The sequence below is a fragment of the Mustela nivalis genome (assembly GCF_964662115.1).
Source record: "Mustela nivalis genome assembly, chromosome: 12".
In the NCBI taxonomy this organism is placed as follows: Eukaryota; Metazoa; Chordata; class Mammalia; order Carnivora; family Mustelidae; genus Mustela; species Mustela nivalis.
Window position 1 is genome coordinate 1,823,781 of NC_139031.1, and position 22,059 is coordinate 1,845,839.

A 22,059-nucleotide genomic window follows, 5' to 3' on the forward strand; every position below is an offset into this window, starting at 1 on the left:
GGTTCCCGGCATATGTGACGGGGCTGCAGGGCCACGAAAACGGGGTGACTCACTCTGAGTATCCACCGTTCCGTGTTGGCGCCGTGAGTGACTAACAGGATTGGTCCGACGGTGTGGGAACGGCTGGCACCGCACCTGCGGCCCGGGGACCCGGGTGACCTGTCGCAAGGGGGCCTCCAGCTTGCAGGAACAAGGAGGACTCAGCAGAGGGCGCAGAGGCCCAGCAGGAGCCGGCAGGGTGCGGGGGGCTCTGCCAGCTGTGCCCGGCAGCAGGTGGGAGGGGGCGGGGGCCGGTGTGGCAGGAGTCGCCCTGCTGCCTCCCGCTCGCCTCTGATGGCCGAGTTGTCGTCTTGGAGCACGGGCCTCACCACCTCTTCTTTGACCTCAGACTCCTCATCCTGGGCCTGTCTGGAGGCTGAGATCCCTCCAGGATCCCTTGGGGCCTCGCGCCCACCTTCCCTCTCATTCCTGTCCGGTAGGACTTTCCAGCCGGCTGGTCATGGTTACAGAGTCCCATGAGTAACTGCCCTGTTTTCCTGTTTCCATGACTTCCTGCACCGAAGGCTCCCGAGGACCGCATGTGCACCCGGGGTGCGTGGCTCCGCTCCGGTGAGCTTGCTCTCTCAGCTCTCAGAGCACGGGGCCCCTGCCCTGGGCACTTAGCGCGGCGGGACGCTGTTATCTTTTCTGTGTGTATTTCTTATCTCCTCGAATGAATTCCTTAGGTCCAGAGAAGCACCTGATTCATGCTAAGGCCCTTAGCATTCCTTAAAAAATCTCGATTTTACGTTTGCTGTAGATTAGAAACAAGGACGCATATGTGCCCCAATGTCCACGTTCTAAAGGAGGACAGCATGGCGTCCTTTCTGGGATTAAAACAAAAGGACGATGCCTCCGAGGAATGACGTGAAGTTATTTCCAACTCTCAAGATTGAACAAAGCATCGGCATTTAGCTTTTAATCATGACATCGACGTTAGCTTATTAATACGGATACTGAGAACCCTTCAGTCCGCATTTGCAGCAGAATCCTACACGCGAACTGCTGTGACCTTACTCTTGCAGCTGCACACAGTCAAAAGTCAGCAAGGGTGATAGTTACAACGTTAAATCAGCGATACTTATGACCACCTGTCTGGCCGATTCTCAGTGCAGCCTTTGTTAACTCTTGCTTGCATCTCAAGTTCTTATGTGCTCTTGCTTTCTTTACTTCCTTACTGGTATCTGGGTCAGATGCCCTTAGTCATTGAAAGGGCAAAAACTGCCCCTCCCCCCAAAAGCAGCCAGTTGAGTTCTAGTTTTTAAACCAATGATTAATATTACTAATTCTACGGAAACAAAGTGTGTAAAATATTCAGTTTTAAGAAGAAGGAATGTCTTCATATATTTTTCCTTTTAAAAAAGTCTTCTATTTCAGATATTTGATAAGCTTATTGATACGTAAAGCAATTACTGGTCATTTACAAGTAACATACCAGCTAAACATTAAAAAAAAATACATGAACAAAAGTACCAGGTGAACTTTGTCTGCCCGGGGGGCCTCTCTAAGTGATCCGTCTGGATGTCAGCAAATTGCTTACTAATGTGTTGACTTATGACCACCCTCAAAAGCAAAATGAAAAGCCTGGAATTTACAGCATATCAATGAATCAGTTGATAAGCTTTTACTGGTTTAATACCCTCCCAGTCTTGCTGCTTGGAACCACTCCAAGTTAGCAACAGAATGTTTGCCATCTCTACGTGATAAAGGAAGTCAAAGGACTAAACAAACTTTAAGACCATTATGCTGTTTGGTGAGATGTCAATGAAAAAAGTAAGAGAAATCTCATGTGGGTGGGTGTGGGAGCAGGCGGCCCCTCAAGTCAGCCAGGGCATCTGACAAATCACTAACCTTACTTTTTAAACAATGGTCAGGACTTTTAGCTTGGGTGGAGATAGTATAATGCATTTGAAAAGTTTTAATTGCAGCAATAAAAGACCATACCTCAATTATATGACATATGCTAGCAGAATTTCTAGATAAGGATCAAAGGCATTCAAGGACCAAGCACTGCATTGTGGCCAACACTCGGGCTTTCTGTACACACTGGGGACAGGTAGGAGCACAGCGGCTTTCCTGACCTCTCCAGGCCGCTCTGGCCGGAGTCCACCGAGACACACTGTGAGAGCGCCCAGGACAGCTGTGCCATCCCCGACAGCCCCGGTGCCCACTCAAAGGCACTGCTGACTCCAACTGAATTCTCTGACACTCAGAGACAAAATCCAACATTTGATCTGTTCGGTTCTTTACACAGGACTGAAATCTATTGAAAAGATCCCACATTATAACACATCACTTTGTTCTTGTTCAGTTTGTTAAGAATGTGCCAACGACATTTTAAAGGAAGAAAAATCTGCAAGAAGAAATTCTCAGCGTATGGAAGCATTACTGTCTGTAGAAAGACGAACTCTGTATTAATTAGTTAACATCCAGTAGGTTCAGGGAAGCCAAAGTTTAGAAGAGACTTCATTAGTCCCCCTGTAACAGAGGGAGGAACAGGCAAGGCCAGAGTTCTAAGAAAGAGGGGTCAGTTTATAAAAACAGAATGACCTGCACTAATCTAATCTACAGTATTAAAAACATGTCCATCTTGGCGAGATCTTGAAGCTCTAAACAGAAGCACCTTCTAATTTATTATGCCTAAAAATGTCACACTTTTCTCCCTCTTTGCCTTTCTTTCCTATTATAGACGTTTCCCTTGAAGGTAGCATATTGTTACTGCACATTTTGCTTTGTAAACTTACTAATTTCTCAAATTCAAACATCAGATGTCTGTTTACTAATGTACAGTTCCGTGCACTTTTAGGTGGTGGGAGGGTGGTGGGTGCCCAGGCCCGTTCTCAGGGGCCGCCGCGAGGCTGACTTCTGGAGGAAAAGCTGGCATTTCTGGAATGTCACTATGTTACAAAGCTAGGCCCCCACCCAGAGGAGGCTTGATAAAGTCATTGTTCATTCTGGCTTTGGAATTTGTTTTTGTTTTTGTTTTTTTTTTAAAGGTGGATTATTAGGAAAGCTGCACACGCTGCTTCTCCTGAAGCTGGACTTGAGCGTGCACCTTCAGTTCTGACACCAGCAGGACGGATGCCAAGAGAACCCACGGCTGAGAGCTGCATTTTATTTCAAATCTCTTAGTCTGTGCTTTCTAGATTTTCAAGCTTCATGTTACTGGCAAGCTTATATTCCTTTTTTTTTTTTTTTTTTTTTTGAAGATTTTATTTGAGTGAGAGCGGGTGGGCGCGTGAGCAGGTGCGAGCAGGGGAGGAGCAGAGGGAGAGAGTCTCAAGCAGACCCAGTGAGCGGGGCCCGACGGCGGGCTTGACCGCGGGACCTGAGAGGACCCTGAGATCAAGACCTGAGCCAAACTCGAGAGCTGGACACGCAATCCACTGACCCACCCAGATGCTCCACGGTCTACCTTTTTGTACTGTATGTTCACTGACAAATGGGTGTAGATCTAGGTATTTTTGATACTTTTGTCCTTTAATCTGCACACAGAGGTGAGAGTTTCCCACCCGTCATGTTACAGTGTTAGGAGTCTGAATTTGCCGACGTATTTAGCTTTCCTGCCGTGCTGTGCATAGTCCTGTATTGGCACATTACTGATTAGCCTCCTATCATCTCAGCTTGAGGAGAGCTTTTTGCATTCTCGTAAGGCAGGCCCAGTGGTGATGGCCTCCCTCAGATCTGTTTGTCTGGGAACATCTTTATTCATCCTTCGTTTCTGAAGCCCACCTTTGCCAGAGAGTGTGGTCAGTTGAAATTTCTCCTTCCAGCACTCTGAGTATTTTGTCCCTCTCTATCCTGGCCGGCCACGTCTCTGCTGGGAAATATGCCTTATGGGTGTTCGCCCGTGAGGGTGGAATATTTTTCTCTTGCTGCTTTCAAGGTTATTTGGTTTTTGAGTTTTATTATAATATATTTTAGGAAGATCTCTATTTTTTAAAGATTTTACTAGTTGAGAGAGAGCGAGAGTATACACGTGTGGGGGAGGGGCAGAGGGAGAAGGAGAAGCAGACTCCTCGCTGAGCAGGGAAGCTGGCGCCAGCAGGGCTCATTCCCAGGACCCCAGGATCATGACCTGAGCCGAAGGCAGACGCTTAACTGAGCCACCTAGGCGCCCTGGGGGAGATCTCTTTAAACTGAGTTTGGTGACTCCGAGCTCCGTAAATTTTGCTCTCCAAATTTCTCACTGATTCGGGCAGTTCTTAGCCATGATTTCTTTTGACCAGCTTTCTGCCCCTCCCTCTCCCCTCTGGACTCCAATTCACAGACTGTTTCCTTGGATAGTATCACAAAGGTCACATATACTTTCTTCACTCTTGTTCATTCTTTTTTCTTTGTTTGCCTCTGACTGGATAATTTCCAAGTTCCTTTCTTCTAATTCACAGGTTCTTCCCTCTGCCTGATCCGTTCCGATGGTAATGCCATCTCTTAGGCGCCAGAACTTCTTTGGTTCTTTGTTGTTATTTCTATTGAGCTTGTCACTTTTCTCACGTATTATTTTCCTGATTCCATCAAATGTGTCTTTTTGTTTTCCTGCACCTGAGCTTTCTTCAAATGCCTGTTTCGAATTCTTTACCAGGCTGTAGCTTGCCACGTCTTTGCTTGGTGACTAGGAGGCTGCCGAGACCCTTTGGTGGTATCATATCGTCCTGATTTTCACGTTTTTTTCAGTCCTGCATTGCTGTCACCAAACCAAAGTAACCGTGGCCTCCTATGTCTTTACTGAGTAGCGTCAGGAGAGATGTCCTGTCAGCCCTGTATGGGTTCTGAGGCTTTCTCAGACCTCCTATGGATACTCCTGCTCCATGTTGTGCTCCTCTTATGGCAGAATTCTTACGCTTGTGTGCCTTCTCTGGACTCTGCGTCACGCCAGGCCAGGTGCCGATGGCCTCCCTTCGACTTTCCCAGGGTGATGGTGAAGCTCCAGTCTGTGTTCTCCCCCCGGCCCCCAGATGCAGGCTGGCTCTCTGCATGTGCTTCCTGGCCGTCGCCATCAGGAGTGCGCACAGAGAACCAGCCACAGGGTGTGGGTGAGTGAGGCACATGTGGCACTGGGGGCCACGTGGGGGGATCCACAGGTGAAGCACCTCCCCTGGGGCTTCTTGATGGAGGCTGCAGCAGTCGGTAGGGTCCTTGTGTTTTTCATGCCCTCAGGAGTCCTACCTGCTGCTCTTCCAGTTTCTTCCCACCCCCGGTCACGCAGCTCATGGCTCAGTATGCTGGATGGAAGGATGAGTCCTTTTGGTATGTCCCACACAGCCCAAGAAGCTGGGTGCTCACTCACAAGCTCTCACGTTCCCCTGCAGGAGAAATCATGGCCAAGAAGATCTCTCTTGGGCCCGAGCTGTGCCTACTTGGTGGAGGGGTGACGTGGGTACAGTGTAAGTCCTCTGGCCCTCTCCAAGGGCGTTGTGGAGGTTTCCTTTGGAAACCTGGACTTCACAAAGTCTCTCTTGGATGTGGGTGATTGTCTGAGGCAGTGCTCTCCAGGGGCTCACAGACTGTGGCCAAGAGGGACTAGCGCACCTCAGGGTCCACAGGCACCGAGGTGTGTGTCCCTATTACTGGACACATGGTTGGGTGAGACTCCTGACTCGCTTGCTCGGTGGTGCTGGAACCCACAGTTCCCACAGAGGCGCTCTTACCTGTGGTTGGATGCAAGACTGTTGTTGCTGGAGGAGGGTGTGGATATGAGTGAGGAACATTTATTTGGCCATGCTGCTAATGTCAACCCCAGAAAACATTTTTTTCCTGATCAGAGTTTTTACGTCCCTTTATTTTTAGGTGTTAATTATTACAAAAGGATCCTATTCCACTGCACTTTGTACCTGATTCTTGTTGCTCTATAGGAAAAAATTATTGCATGTTTACCTTGAATTGGAATATCTAATAATTCTAATAACTCTTCAAATGACTTTACTGATTTAAAATCCATGTATATAGATAATATATGTACTAAATATTATATAATACAAACACACACACACACACACGGTATTTTGTTTTCTTGTATTATTGCATTGGCAAGGATTGGCCAAAGTGTGATAATAGATAACCTATTTTGCATCTTTAGGGTTTCAGTATCTAAAAATATGTTTTTAGTTTCTGATATATGGTCTTTACTGTGATAAGGAAATGTCACTTTAGCTTGAGATTGCTGTCATTACTAAGAAAGGCTGTTTAGATTTAGATTGAGACGATTTAATATAATTTTTCTCAGTCATTTTTATATATTTCTGTGTTTCCTATTTTGATAGGAGGTAAATAATTTCAGATTTAAGAGCATGAATTTGCATACAGTTTTATCATTTTAAAACGATTTCCACATCTATGGTTATGCCTTCCATTCTGTGTGTCTACATTCTTTTATCTTTTTTAACCCTGGTGAGACTTTATCTTGTACTTGGTAGTTTTCCAATCACTGAAAAAATAGTCACTTCTAGTTTCTCTTTCCTGAAATACCAGCTATTGGCTTCACTTACTGGTTTTACTTTTATCCTAATAAATTACTTCTTTTATCTTTATACTTTCTACTTCCTACATTTAAGGGTTCTTTAGTGTTTAAATAGCTTTCTGACTTAAATGGTTAGTTCATTATTTTTCATCTTTCTTGTTTAATAATAAATGTGCTTAATCCTAGTGGCCCCTAAATACAGCGTTAGCTACACACCATAGAACTCTAGTGTGTTCACTGTCACAAGCGCCAGGACAGAATGTAACTTAGACTCTGAATTTCCTGATGTGTTTTAATACTCCTTTATTTTATTGTGATTTTCTATTTTTTCATGGCTTTTGCCTTTTTTTTAAAAAAAACGATTTTATTTATTTGAGAGAGAGAGAGAGAGCATGAGTGGAGAAGGCTAGAGGGAGGGGGAGAAGCAGACTCCATGGTAAGCAGGGATCCTGATGTGGGGCTTGATCCCAGGACCCTGGGATCCTGACTTGAGCCAAAGGCAGATGTTTAACCAACTGAGCCACCCATGTGCTCTGTGATTTTCTATTTATTTGCATTTGCATCATTTATTTTTGAGCATGCCTTTATATAAGGCATTTTTATTTCATTTGATTCAAATGTTTCTCTCATAATCAGCTATTAGTGGACTTTCAATGTAATTCAAGTTTGTTATTTAATAAGGAAATGCATCTCAATCATGTTTGCTGTAATTACTATTATAGTTTAATCCTATCATGATACCTTGTCTACTTATTATTCTTTCTTGTTGCCTTTTTTTTGGAAATCTTTTACTACCCCCACATATACATCTAACTTGGTCTTTACAATGGCTGTGTAGTAATCACTGTGCGGATGTTCCTTGGTGGCGGACTCTGGCTGTTTCTGGTTCTTTCTCTTTTATAATCATTGCCATAGTGAACGAGTCATGGCCGCGTCTCAGCATACATGTATAGCTGTAGGGTGACTTCTAGAGATGGCTCAGAGAACTGTCAACCAGAAGGATGTACATTCTTTGTCCTACCATGTCTTATAAGAATGTCCCTTTAGCGCTTGTTCTCATCAGTACTAGAAAATTATCTTCACATTTTCCAGTTCTTGCAATCTAATAGGTGAACAGTAAGAAGAGGTTCTTACTTTTGTTTAGTTTTTTTTTTTTTTAAATGAGGATATTCCTCATTTTGGATTTACTTGATCACATGCTTTCTTGATTGGGTTCAGGTTAAGCATTTTTGGCATGAAAGTATAAAGGTGATGTTTTGTTCTAGTATACTCTGTGCACATGAGGAGCAATACCTGCAACTTGTGCAGGTATTGGTAATTTCGATCATTAGGTTGAGATGTCTGTTGGACCTTTCCGATGTAAAGGCTTCTCATACCCTTTGCAAATTATACATAATCTTTGGGTTGATGCTTTGAGACTGTGAATATCCTGTTCCTCCACCGTCTTTTACCCAGTAATTCATGGTAGTGTGATTTGTCCACGTGGTCTGGATGCATCTGTACAGTCCTAGGTAATGTGGCATTCAGTAGCCTCGTTCAGTGATTTTCAGATTTCACTAAAATTATACATTAAAATTGTAGATTAACTGGTCTATTTCCTAGACTATGCCAGCAGGAGAGTTTGAAAAAGGTAGGAAAAAGATCATTAAATTATAAGAGCCATTCCGTAAATGACTAAGAACTGGACTAAGAAAGGATAGCCTCATGGGGGCACCTGGGTGGCTCAGTGGGTTAAGCCTCTGCCTTCAGCTCAGGTCATGATCCCAGGGTCCTGGGATCGAGCCCCACGTCGGGCTCTCTGCGCTGCAGGGAGCCTGCTTCCTCCTCTCTCTCTGCCTGCCTCTCTGCCTACTTGTGATCTCTGTCAGATAAATAAAGAAAAAATCTTTAAAAAAAAAAAAAAAAAAAAGAAAGGATAGCCTCTGGGCTCTGACCACATAGACACTCAGACACACAGCTGACCCCCCCTCTGCAGTCTTGCTTTTCACAGTGTCGGTTACCCACTGTGAACCATGACCTGTGGGTCACTTGGTACCCACTGTGAACCACTGTGAACCATGGAGCAGACGACCCTCCCCTTACACATTGTCAGAAGGTTGGTGTAGCCTAATGCTGTGTCACTCCCCTCCCTTCATCTCCTCACGGGGCATTTTGTCATCTCACATCATCACAAGAAGGATGGGTGCAGGTGGGTGCAGGAAGATATATTGAGGGAGAGAGACAGAGAGAAACAGAGTCATATAGCTTTTATTATAGTGTGCTGTTTTAGATTTTTATAATTGTTCTGTCTTATTATTTGTTGTGGTTCATTTCTTACTGTGCCTAATTTATAAACTGAACTTTATCCTGAGTGTGTAGGTAGAGAAAAAATGTAGTATATATAGGGTTTGGTACCATCTGCAATTTCAGGCATCCACTGAGGCTCGTGGAGCACACCCCCAGGGTTAAGGGCAGACAGATGTGTACCCATATGGGCAACCAGAAACAATGACAAGAGTACCTACTACTAGTATACTATCTGAAAGTAAATGCTGTCATTATTTATTTATTTATTTATTTAGGGCAAGAGTGGGAGTTGGGGGGAAGAGCGGAGGGAAAGGGAAAGAGGGAGGCTTAAGCAGGCTCCATTTGCAACATGGAGCCCAATGTGAGGTTTGATCTTAGGCCCCTGAGATCATGGCCTGAGTTTAAGTCAAGAGTCAGATGCTTAACCAACTGAGCCACCCAGGTGCCCCTCTCTTTACTTACTCAAAATGAGGTTTGGCAATCCTGAAATTTGTATGGAACCACAGAAGACCCTGAATAGCCAAAGCAATTTTGAAAAAGAAGAGTGAAGCTGGAGGCATCGTGATTCCAGACTTCAAGCTGTATTGCAAAGCCGTAGTGTTCAAAACAGGATGGTACTGGCACAAAAATAGACACATAGATCAATGGGACAGAATAGAAAACCCAGAAATAAATGCACAATTATATGGTCAAACAGTCTTCAATAAAGCAGAAAAGACTATCCAGTGGGAAAAAGACCATCTCTTCAACAAATGGTGTTGGGAAAACTGGACAGCTAAGTGCAGAAGAATGAAACTGGCCCATTTCTTACACCATGCATAAGAATAAATTCAAAATGGATTAAAGACCTAAATATGAGACTTGAAACCACAAGAAATCCTTGAAGAGAATTCAGTCAGTAATTTCTCTGATGTTGGCCATAGCAGCTTTTTCTAGATAGGTTTCCTGAAGAAACAAAAGCAAAGATAAACTATTGGGACTCCCATCAAAATAAAAAGCTTCTGCCCAGTGCAGGAAACAGTCAACACTGCAGCGACCCTATGATGAAGTAATCACACTCCTGGATATTTACCCCAAAATACAAAAACACGAATTCAAAGGGATACCTGCACCCCTATGTTTAGTGCAGCACTATTTACAATAGCTAAACTATGGACGCCAACCCAAGTGTTCATCGACGGACGAATGGAGAAAGAAGATGTGGTGTGTGTACATATAGTGGAATACTACGCAGCCATCAAAAATAACGAACCCTTGCCATTTGCAATAACATGGATGGAGCTAGAGTGCATTATGCAAGTAAAATCAGTCAGAAAAGGACAAATACCACATGATCTCACTCATATGTGCAATTTAAGACAAAACAAATGAGCAAAGGGGGAAAAAAGTGTGACACAAACCAAGAAACAGACTCTTAACTCTAGAGAACAAATTGCTGGTCCCTGGAGGCGAGGTGGAGGGGAGGTGGGATTAAAGAGAGCACTGGTGGCGACGCGCGCACTGATGCACACTGCTGTATGCAAGTGCTGAGTCGCTCAATTCTGTACCTGACGCTGATATCACACTGGAGGTTGATCAACCGGATTTAAAAAAATAAAATGAGGTTTGGGTTTATAGATTTCAATGTTTATGGCCAAATGGGACAAGTGAGTAGAGTGAGGAATGAAGAAACTGAAGTGAACATTTAGGAAAGTAGCAGAGAGAGCTGCGGATTATCGATTTAATTAACAGATAGCTGAAGCAGTTATAAAGTGCTTATTTGTTCAACAAATTGAGTATGACAGTAAATCAGCACTTTGGGGGAAGAATGATCTGAATTACAGTGTGTGTCTTTGTATACGTGTGCACATTTGTGTGTTGGTGTCTGGGTATAGATGTATAATCATTGGAGTCTCACAACTCTGCTTTATGTGAAAGCAGAGTGTAGCCTGTATTTTAAAAAATTATAATAAGATGATATATGCAAATGAAAAAAATTACACACATAGGTAAAATGACTATCATCTGTAATTAAAATTTTGTAAGAGAAAAAAATTAATAATTTCTGATTTGAAAGCCAAGAGAGTATTATAGTAGAATTACTAAGAGTAATGATAATAATGTATCAGAATTCCTGTCAGACCCAGGAGAGAGGCGAGCACGAGGACAACGCAGAAGGATGACACCCGGCCATGGACAGTCGCTCCCTGCCTCGAGTGTGAGCCCCCCTCGAGAGGCCGCCAGTCCCGGCGGGAGAGGGAGGACGGACAGACGGCCCTAAGACCGCCTCAGCGCGGGGAGTGGCACTGAGGACCCCCGCCGAGGCTGAATCCATGGTCTTGGCCTACAGACGGGGGCTTTTTGAAGCCGGATGCAAAGGTCCGAGCGGAGGGGAGGACGGAGGGCAGTCCACTGCTCTCCAAGCTCTTAGAGCAGAGGCTCACATTTCCAGGCAGTTCGCAGCAGTTTAGCCGACCTGTCGTTGCTTCTGTCAAACGGATGGTGCTGAACAAAGCCAAGCTTTTCTCTTGTCCCCCCCGCAGACAGCAAGGGAGGGGGCTTTCACTAGGACTCTGTCCTTGTTCCTCACATATCCTGAGCTCCCCAATTCATGCCACAAGGTGCACGAACGGCTCAGAAAATAGAGTTTTTCTTACTCACAAGTAGAATGGCAGATTCTCTCCATAGCCTCTGCTCTGCCCCTGCCTCGTCTTGGGCAACCAGCGGGCTGCTGTGGACGCTGCCCCTGCCGGAGCCGCCCCACGCCTGTGCCCGCCGGAGGGGACCCCCTCCTGCAGAGCAGCCAAGCACCTGTGGCTTCTCCCCCTGCGCTCGGGCTGCCCCTGCCGCATGGGCTCATCTCCAGCAGTGGTTACGCCTCCTTGTCTTCAGGATATTCAGGATTTTAGGGTTATTGGTTCCTATATCGCATTTAATGTCTTTCTCTCGAGGGTAGCTAAGTGTATTTTCTTAATTAAATCCATGAGATTTAATGACATCATAATCAGTCGAGTTCCCGATTTTCTTTTGTACTCACTGCCTGGACCAACTACTTCAGTGATCAGGAAGGGCCCCAGGACAGTCATCTCGTTTGAGGGTCGAGCCTAAATGCACTTGGTTTCAGGATCCCTATGTGGTCCTGGGCTCTCTGGAGAAGCCCCCCAGCCAGGGCACAAACAAGCTGGCGAGGTTACGCGACGCACAGAGACACGGCACCTCGGGGGAGAAGGCCGGACGGGGAGTCTGTGAAAGCCCGACGCTTCTGGTGGACGTCGGCCTCTGCCCCGGGGCACAGGGCCGCCGTCCCTCGGGCCTCACATTCTAGGACCAGGGATCTCCTTACACAGTAAAGGGTAATCTTCATCACTCTTACTCCCAACACGAGTGCAGGCTCACAAAGCAGGTGTAGGAAGAGCTAAATAAACGTGTAAGGGACACTTCCATAAAGAAGGCGGCAGGGAAGTGCGACGGTGAGTTCCATCTTTGCGATTTAAAGCTACGTGATGTCAGAACGCCAGAGCCTCATCCAGTGCTGTCCCCGGCAGCAGGGGCTGTGACCACATCTGAAGCAGTCACCGTGAGGACGAGCTCGGACAACACAGGACGGAAGAGCGGCGCATCTCATGGCCTACTGGGCGTTAGTCCTAGAGCAGCGCTGGGGCTTCAGGTCATGACTGCCCTGTTACAGCTGAGCCCGGAGGCTGTGCCCGGAGCCACAAGCTGGTGGGACGGGCTGAGGCTGGAACCCAGGCTAGCCGGCTCCTCTGCTCTACCCCGCCTTGTGGGGTATAAGGGTGGAAAACTGGTAAGCCAAAAATAAACATGAAAGCTAAAAAGTTGGGGCACCCGGGTGGCTCAGTGGGTTAAGGCTCTGCCTTTGGCTCAGGTCATGATCTCAGGCTCCTGGGATCGAGCCCCGCATCGGGCTCTCTGCTCAGCGGGGAGTCTGCTTCCCCCCCCCATCCCCTGCCTGCCTCTCTGCCTGCTTGCGGTCTCTGTCAAATAAATAAATAAAATCTTAAAAAAAAAAAAGCTAAAAAGTTATTCAAAGAAAGGATAGAAACCGAGGTTATTTATTTCTGAAACTCACATTTTGGTGACCCCATGAGGCCCAATGAGACACTTGGTAAAACTGTAGCACAGTGGGAACTCTATTTTTATAAATAAAACATTTTAACCTGCAACTCAGGGATGTGAAAACTTAAGCTTTATCCATTCCTTCCTCTGAAGAGATTATTTAAGCAAGTGTCATGAAACAGCCAAACCAAAGTTGCTTTGAATTGAACCTTCTTTTTAGGATTTTATGATTTAACTAGAAAAGAAAATCTAGAAGTATTTTACTGCCTGGGTTGGAAATCCAGGTGGGATGGGGTTTTAGCAGCTTCTCAAGCATCTGTAAAAGGCCTGCAAACGAAGTGAGTCTCTGGGCTTCACCGCCTCAGTGGGCCTCCCTGACCCCAGTGAACCACTGGTGGGCACACTACCAGGAGAATCAAGGCCCTGGACCTACCTTTTCTTCAAAGAATTTTCTTCTCAACTTGGCGTCTCTGGGAGGTACCTTTCTCCTCAGGTCTTGGTACCACTTCCTGACCACGTGTCCCCTCCAGCAGGCTTGGATCCTGGAACACAGATGTTTGACATGACTCACTCAGGATGGCCTTGACAGGTATTTCAAAACAGGGGGGAGGCCCGGGGGAGGCAGTGGCCAAGGAGGGAGGCAAAGCCCCTCCTTCCCTGAGAATGAGTCACCAGCCGGCGCCGCAGCTGGGGATGTTGTGGGGAGGGGGACGGACCCTTCCTACCTTGTGGCACACTTTATTTTGAACAGCCGGGCTCCGTCGTGAATCACTCTGGTTTGATACTGGTTCTTTCTACAGAGAGGGCAGGTTTTTTTATTTGTGAACTTTTCAAAAGCCTGGAGGCATGCCTGAAGAAGAACATTTCACTTAAAATTTTATGAGCAATTACTTATAAATAACATTCTTACTCCTAATGTAATTATAGTGTTCTTTCCTCTCATCATTATGAGACAGTCCGGTTTGGATTATGAAGGGAAGACGTTTCATCAGATGTTAACACCTTCCTCATGAAACTTGTTCCAAAAATGAAATTTTACAAGAACATACATGCACATACATCAAAAACTTCTGAAAATCACTTGTGTCAAGACAGGTGAGCCCAGTATAGATGGCTACCATGCAGTCAGGACACAGGGAGCAGGCGGCCACTCACTGTGAGGAATGTTAGTAACAGCACTGTGTTACACAAGCACGTGTGGTTCTTTTGTCACTTAAAATTCGTGATTTTCAAAACAATGAATTATTCTGTAGCCTAAAGTCAGATTTCTAACTCCGAGTGGTGATTATGGATAAAATAAGTGGTTCATCTTGGGAAACTTTCAATGAGTAAGAGCTACGCGGCTGGCACCCTGCTCACTCTATTGGGGCGGGGGGGAGGGGGCGGGAGTCACTTACTCTGTGAAACACATGTGAACATGAAAGCAGCACCTGTGCATGAGAAGACAAAAAATGTTTGAAGTTTAAATTAGTGTTAAAAGAGCAGCAGCATAAATGCATTAATTAAAAGAAAAATTCTGAATGCTTAAAAGGTAGGCTGTGTTGTTTCTTTGAAAAATTAAAAAAGCAGATTAATAACCTTGATATTTCTAATATTTAGCATTTAAGTTGAGCACAGCACAGGCATATAATTCAACAAGAAAGACTAAGTTAACGACAGTCTGAAACATCAAACACACGTGTCTGCTAGTAAGTGTCACAGCTTCTGAAATAGGTGTATTCCCTGGGTAGATCCTGAGAAAGGAAGCAAGCTGGGGTGTGTGTTGGGGGGGCCCAGCCCACACCAGGGTGTGGGGGGAAGGGGGTGCAGAGGGAGGGGATGGGCATCTCTGTGCAGGGCTTTGTTCAGCTGAGCTGCAGTCCTGGAGTGCTTAGCATTGCAGCTCATTGACTGTGACGCTTAAACAGAGTTCCAGAAATAAGTCCAGAGACACTGGAATCATCTCTTCTTTCTCAAATGTGGGGAAAGTATGCTCACAAGAAAATGTCTCCTCTCTGTGGCCCAGAGTCCCCACCACACAGTGATACTCTAGGCTGTAGGATGAGGAGGAAGGTGTGTGGTTCTCCCAGAAGAACTGGGGGATGGGAGCAGGATACCAGTGCGGAAGGAGCCCACAAGGGGGCTGGTCTTCTGGCCACTGGCTTCTCTTCTCTCCAGTGTCTGGGGCCAAGAGACTGCTGCTATAAACATTGGGCTGTATGTACCCCTTCAAGTCTGTATTTTTGTGTCCTTTGGATAAATACCTAGTAAATCAATTGTTGGGTCATGAGGTAGTTCTATTTTTAGCTCTTTTGAGGAACCTCCATATTGTTTTCCGAGTGGCTGTACCAATTTGCATTCCCACTAACAGTGCAAAAGCATTCCCCTTTCTCCACATCCTCTCCAACACCTGCTGTTTCTTTTGTTAATTTTAGCCATTCTGACAGGTATGAGGTAGTATCTCATTGTACTTTTGATTTGTTTCCCTGTTGCAGAGTAATATGGAGCATTTTTTCATGTGTCTGTTGGCTATTTGTTTGTCTTCTTTGCAGAAATGCCTGTTCATATCTTATGCCCATTTCTTGATTGGATTATTTGTTTTTCGGGTGTTGGGTTTGATACATTCTTCACAGATTTTGGACACTAAACCTTTATCTGATATATTGTTTGCAAATATCTTCTCCTATTCCATAGGCTGTCTTTTAGTTTTGTTGATTTTTCTTTGCTTTTTACCTTGATGAGGTCCCAATGATTCTTGCTTCTTGAGGTAGGCCTGTATTGCAATATACCTTCATCTTGTATGCCTGCCTTTGATGTATCCCAAAGGTTTTGGAATGTAATATTTTCATTTTCACTTCCTTCTATGTATTTAAAAATTTCTTTTATTTCCTGGTTAACTCATTCATTCTTCAGTAGGTTGTTCTTTGACCTCCATGCATTCGTGGTCTTCCCAATTTTTTTCTTGTGGTTCACTTCAAGTTTCATAGCACTGTGGCCTGAAAATATGCATGGTATGATCTTGATCTTTTTGTGCTTGTTTAGGGCTGATTGTGACTCAATATGTGATCTATTGTGGAGAATGTTCCATGTGCGCTTCAAAGGAATGTGTATTCTGTTGCTTTAGGATGAAATGTTCTGAATATATCTTTTAAATCCAGCTGGTCTAGTGTGTCAGTCAAAGCCATTGTTTCCTCATTTTTCTGCTTAGCTGATCTGTCCATTTCTGTAAGTGGGGTGTTGAAGTCCCCTACTATTATTATATTACCAGTTTTCTTGTTTATTATTATTATTATTGCTATATTTTGAGATATCATGCACGAGCAGGGCAGAGAGGAGTAGAGGGAGAGGGAGAGGGAAAGGGAGGGAGAATCCATGCTGGGCATAGAATCTGATGTGGGGCTTGATCTCACAACCCTGAGATCGTGACCTGAACTGAAATCAAGAGTTGGATGCCTAACCAACTGAGCCACCCAAGTGTCCTTCTTTATGTTTATTATTAATTGATTTATATATTTGGGTGCTCCTAAGTTGGGGAACATAAATATTTACTTACCATTATTAGAGCTTCTTGATGGGTAGACCCCTTAATTATGATAAAATGCTCTTCTTCCATCTCTTGTTATGGTCTTCATTTTAAGATTTAGTTTGTCTAGGGTGTCTGGGTGGCTTAGTCAAACATCTGCCTTTGGGTCAGTTCATGATCTCAGGGTACAGAGATCAAGCCCCACGTCAGGCTCCCTGCTCAGCAGTGAATCTGCTTTTCCCTCTTTCCTTGTCCCCCCACCTTACCTCCTGCATGTGAACACACTCTCTCTCTCTCAAATAAATACATGAATATATAAATAAGTATGACCATTCTGGCTTTCTTTTGACATCCATTAGCATGGTAGATGATTCTCTGTCCCCTCACTTTCAATCTGTAGGTGTCTTTAGGTCTAAAATGAGTCTCTTATCGGCAGCATATCTTGTTTTTTAAGCTGTTCTGATACCCTGTGTCTTTTTATTGGAGTATTTAGTCCATTTACATTCAGAGTGATTATTGAAAGATACGAATTTAGTGCCACTGTGTTACCTGTAGAGTTGGTGTTTCTGGTGATGGTCTCTGTTCCTTTCTAGTCTTTGTTGCTTTTGGTCTCTCCCCACCCCCAACTCAAAGAGTCCCCCTTAATATTTCTTGCAGGGCTGGTCAAATGGTCATGAGCTCCTTTTTGTTTGGGAAACTTTTAGTCTCTCCTTCTATTCCACATTAGAGCCTTGCTGGATAAAGTATTCTTGGCTGCATATTTTTCCCATTTGACATGTTGAATATTCCCTTCTGCTCTGTTCTGGCTTGCCAAGTTTCTGTGAACAGATCTGCTGTGAACCTGATCTGTTTTCCCTTACAGGTTAAGGACTTTTTCCCCCTTGCTGCCTTCAGGATTGTTTCCTTGTCTGTGTATTTTGTGAATTTGACTGTGATATATGTCTTGGCGATGGCCAGCTTTTGTTGAATTTTATAGGAATTCTCTGTACTTCTTGGATTTTGATGTCTGTATCCTCCCCCAGATTAGGGAAGTTTTCAGCTCTACTTTGCTCAAATAAACCTTCTGTCCTTTTATCTCATATTCTGGGATGCCTAAAATACGAATGTTGTTGCATTTTAATAAGTTGCTAAGTTCCTTAAGTCTACCTTGGTGATCCATTACCTTTCTTTTCCTCTTCTTTTCAGCTTTATTACTTTCCATAATTTTATTTTCTATGTGACTGATTTGTTCCTCTAGTTCATCTATCCTCGTTTTATGGCATCCATTTGGGTTTGCACCTCAGTTATAGCATTTTACCTTTCATCCTGACTGGATTTTAGTTCTTTTATCTCTGCAGTAAGGATTTATCCAGAGTCTTCTATCCTTTTTTTCAAGCCTAGCTAATATCCTTAAAATTGTTGTTTTAAGTTCTAGTTTAGACATCTCACTTGCCTCTCTGCCTACTTGTGATCTCTGTCTGTCAAATAAATAAATAAAATCTTTAAAAAAAAAAAAGCACGAGGTCTTACTATAAATATGCAGTGATGTGAATGGAGTTATATTATGCAAAGTGAAAAAAGAGAAAGACAAATATCATAGTTTCACTCATCTGTGGAATTTAAGAAACAATACAGGTGAACATATGGGAGGGAGAAGTGAAAAAAGAGAGAGGAAAACAAACCTTAAGAGACTCTTAAAGACAGAGAACAAACTGAGTGTTGATGGAGGAATGGGTGGGGGATGGGCTGAATGGATGATGGGCATTAAGGAGGGCTCTTTTCATGCAGAGCGTTGGATATTGTATGTTAAGTGATGAATCACTGAATTCTACTCCTCAAACCAATATTTCAGCATATGTTAACTAATTAGATTTAAGTAAAAATTTGAAGAACAGAAAGTCATGTACATAGATATATACACACATACACACACACATATTAAAAATTAAAAAGATAAAAAGTTAAAAAATTGAAAAATAAAAATATATCTTAAATTTTTATATAAGGCTTACATATAATATATATTTTATATTATATATAATACATAATTTTATATATAACATTTTATATTATATAATATATAAATATATTTATATATTTCATATAATTTTTATACATAAAATAAATATTTTATATATTTTTATAAACAAAATATTTTTAATATTTTATATATTACATATTATATATTTGTTATAAATATATATTATTTGTTATAATAAATATATTTCATTATAAATATGTGTATTTATATATTTTATTATATATTATATAAAATATTTTATATATTTTTATTTTATATGTTTTATATAATATTTATATTTATATAAATATTTTTTATATTTATAAAAATATTAAAAGAAAGCTAAATCCTATTTCCCCTTAATTAAGCTTTGCTGTACTCTATGATCAGCCGACTTGGTAACTGCAAGGTGTTTGTACTGGCCTTCTGGGGCAGGAGCTTGTCGCACTGATTCTCAGATGGGCTTGTGCTAGTGCAAACGCAGCTGTGAGGCACAGGGGGCAGGGCTTGGTGTAAGCCGCTCCTCTCCACTCGGCTGCACTGTGCTGCCCCCTGAGGTGTTTCATCGTTGATGGGTGGGATGAACATGGCAGGCCGTGCTCTCTAGCCCCGGACCGGAAGGTTCTTGCTCCCCCTCACTCTTCAGGGAACCCCTACAGAAGGGCAATCAGTCACCCCTCTTGTGTTCCGAGTTTCCCTCAGATCCCTACCTTTACCTACTGCCTGTGTCCAACCTGTTTTATCCCAGGCGGGACTGGGTTTTATAACGCCACAATTTTAGGGACTCCTGGGGCACAGAACCATGCTGTTCCTCTGGGGGAGTGTGTCACTATGCTTTTGCCATTTGCCTGGACCATGCCAGGAAAGTGGTCGCAGACCCACAGCAGTGCAGAGTTTATGGTGAGGTGGAGCAGAGAGCCGGCACCCGGACATGGCCTGCAGGCAGAGTCCCTGCTCCTGTGCCTGCAAAGAGTGAAGCATGTTGATGTCACTGGTTCTTCTCGCAATCCAGGGTAACCTCAGACTACCCTATCCACTCCTGGGTCCACCCCGCCGACCCTCCTGAGCATGTTTAAGCCAGGCATGACCCCGGCGGTGGCAGACTTCTAAAACGTGAGACTTTGTCAGATATCGCACTCTGCTCTGTATAATCTGTTGTGGTGGTCTCTGCAAACAGGGCTCCTTTCCTGCTGCAGTACCCACAGTGATAGCTCTCTCAGACCAACTCTCTGAACCTCCTACCTTCCGGCTGCTTTTCTACTTACAGACTTGCGGTTTTGTTCTCACGGTCCTCAGACTGATTTCTTGGGGGTTCAGAACGATTTGATAATTATCTAGCTGTGTTTGAGGGACAAGGCAACCTTAGGGTCCCCCTAGTCTTCCTCCATCTTAACTCTTCTCCTCATACTTTCTAGAATGGTCTTTGGGTGTTTTATCAATAGATATTTGATTATCTGTACTGAATAACTTTGTACTTCCATATATTTAAAGTATTAGACTTTTAATGTCCATAAATGTTCGATTTTGGCAAACATTCTCTGAGATAACAATGAATGATTAAATCGTGCTAAATGCACTAAGGATGTCCTAGAAGTTGGGATTAGACTCCAGCTGACCATGCAAACATTTCCCGAGCCACCCGGCTGTGGATTGCTAGACTTATTTCCGTATCTGTTAAATGGGTACAGTGCTTCCCTTAGTGATGCGCAAGAATTACTGGAGTCCAAAGTACTGAAATCATCAAATGCTGAGGAAATGCCAACTATTGGGTACAAGGAAAGGAAAACCAAGCACAACAAGAATAACGAGCTAAAGATGCAAAATAAACACAAGCGTCTCTATGACGAAATGGAAATAAGAATTTAGTGAGAAATGTATAAAACACAGAATAGAGGAAATGGTAGGGATGATGTACCCTGCCCTGCTTCTGAGACTCCGTGTAAGTTTTCATCCGTCATTCAACAGTTGGGCTCAATACTTACAGCACAGAAAAAAAGAGGTTGCTGGGGCCGGAATGACTCTGTGTGGGTCTATTAACTCTTGCTACACTAAAATACTAAATTATACTAGATGATAATTCTGTGGTTTAAGGGCTAACATTTTACTAAAATACCTAGCTTTCATATATGTAAGATTAGGTCTTGATAGAGCACTGGAATACAATAAGTATACTTAAAATAACTTGTAAAATCAAATTAGCAAAGAACAAACGTTTTATGACTGTGAACTAACTTGTTAACGATGAAACTCATTAAAACAAATTAAGTTTGAGAGTTAAGTGTCAGGTAGAGAGTAAAGCTGGAGGTTTCCCAGGCTATGAATTTTGGGCCCGCTTTGACTCTGTTTGCTGTTTTTTTTTTTTTTTCCAGCAAATGCCCAAGTGCCTGCTCTATAGGAATCACAATGCTGCATACATGGGAAACTGCTGTAGGGCGGCCACTAGCTTAAAATAAAACACAAAATTCTAGCAGTGGAAGTGTCCCTAACTGCCAGGAGATGACAATAGATCAGGCAGACATAGTATGTACAGGGAAACCTTTGATCAAGATTGATTGCATTTTATCTATTATGTCATCAACCTTCTTGTGGTAAAGTTTCATGAATAAAGATTATTAAAAGATTTTACTTGAAGATTCTTACACAAATTCTTTGGAGATATGTGAGCCTAGTTTTTCATTTCTTTTATCATTTCAATTCAAAAAACAACTTAAAATTTCCATTTGCTTTCATTCTTCCTGGCCTGGCCTCCTCTTAGTGGTGCCTCCAGTCCCTCCTCAGCTATTTCCAGCCAGCGGAATGGAAGCATTCCTTTTGTATGAACTTTATACTTGAGAATATCATTTGGTAAATAAACAAAACTGTTTGATGAGGGTGTTTAGCTCTTTCTTACACATACATTTTAATTAATGGAAAAGAAAATGTAAAAGTATTTGAGGTCACATAGGAAGAAGAAACTAGAAAAATGAAACCTGGGATCTTAGGATCCAGCTCAGTCTAGTTCCCAAGCCTGCTTATCTGATCTTCAGGTTACACACCTGGGGGCGAAGTTCAAATTCTTCTTTGCATATTGGGCACGGCTGCACAGAGTCCCCTTGCAGGATGGATCTTTGTTTCACTTTTTCCCATTCATCTGAGGATAGTGGTGGTGGCGGAGGTTCAAAGAGGCCCAGCTTCTGTGCTAAAGTTAAAACAATACGAAACAGAAGTTGCAATCTATTTAGAATATAGAACTCAGATACAGTTTAATGATATTATTGTGTAAACAAATTTGAAAGCAAAACATACCATGTACTTTCACTGAATGCTGAATGCTAATCCTCCATGGTGTATAGAAGTCAATGGTAATAATACCTCCATTTGTGGCTTATGCTTTTATTTATGAAGGATTCCCCATACCTATATCATGTTCACAATATCCTCTACAGGAAGCAGGACTGCTATCCAGTTTTAAGAAAGAAAATTTGAAGAATACTAGGCTTTCACATGTATTGGCCAAAGGTTCTCGCTGTTCACCTAATTTGTCTTTCAGGCTTCAGTGTTGTCTTCTGCCAGTTTAGTTTAGTTTAGTTTTTGCCACCAGTGACCTTCACAGAATGAGTGTCTGTCAGGTTCTTCTCTTGCTAAAAATTCTTACAATGGGGCGCCTGGGTGGCTCAGTGGGTTAAGCCGCTGCCTTCGGCTCAGGTCATGATCTCAGGGTCCTGGGATCGAGGCCCGCAT

The 22,059-nt window shown here is 43.3% G+C and overlaps 1 protein-coding gene across 2 annotated transcripts in view; it reads right to left on the reverse strand.

Annotated features, from left to right (window-relative positions):
• The window catches only part of RNF32 (ring finger protein 32), a 37,362-nt gene that overhangs the window by 9,173 nt on the left and 6,130 nt on the right, over positions 1 to 22,059 (reverse strand). Inside the window, exons 4-8 of one of the 2 annotated variants that reach the window (XM_082692946.1) lie at positions 21,375 to 21,517; positions 14,236 to 14,268; positions 13,564 to 13,688; positions 13,272 to 13,380; positions 9,004 to 12,539 (exon numbers count right to left, since the gene is read on the reverse strand). In XM_082692946.1, coding sequence (XP_082549072.1) covers positions 12,531 to 12,539; positions 13,272 to 13,380; positions 13,564 to 13,688; positions 14,236 to 14,268; positions 21,375 to 21,517 — 419 coding nt within the window. In that variant the 3' untranslated portion in view covers positions 9,004 to 12,530. Of the gene's footprint in view, positions 1 to 9,003; positions 12,540 to 13,271; positions 13,381 to 13,563; positions 13,689 to 14,235; positions 14,269 to 21,374; positions 21,518 to 22,059 lie in introns of those variants that run through there. The other variant, XM_082692945.1, reaches the window with a different exon arrangement.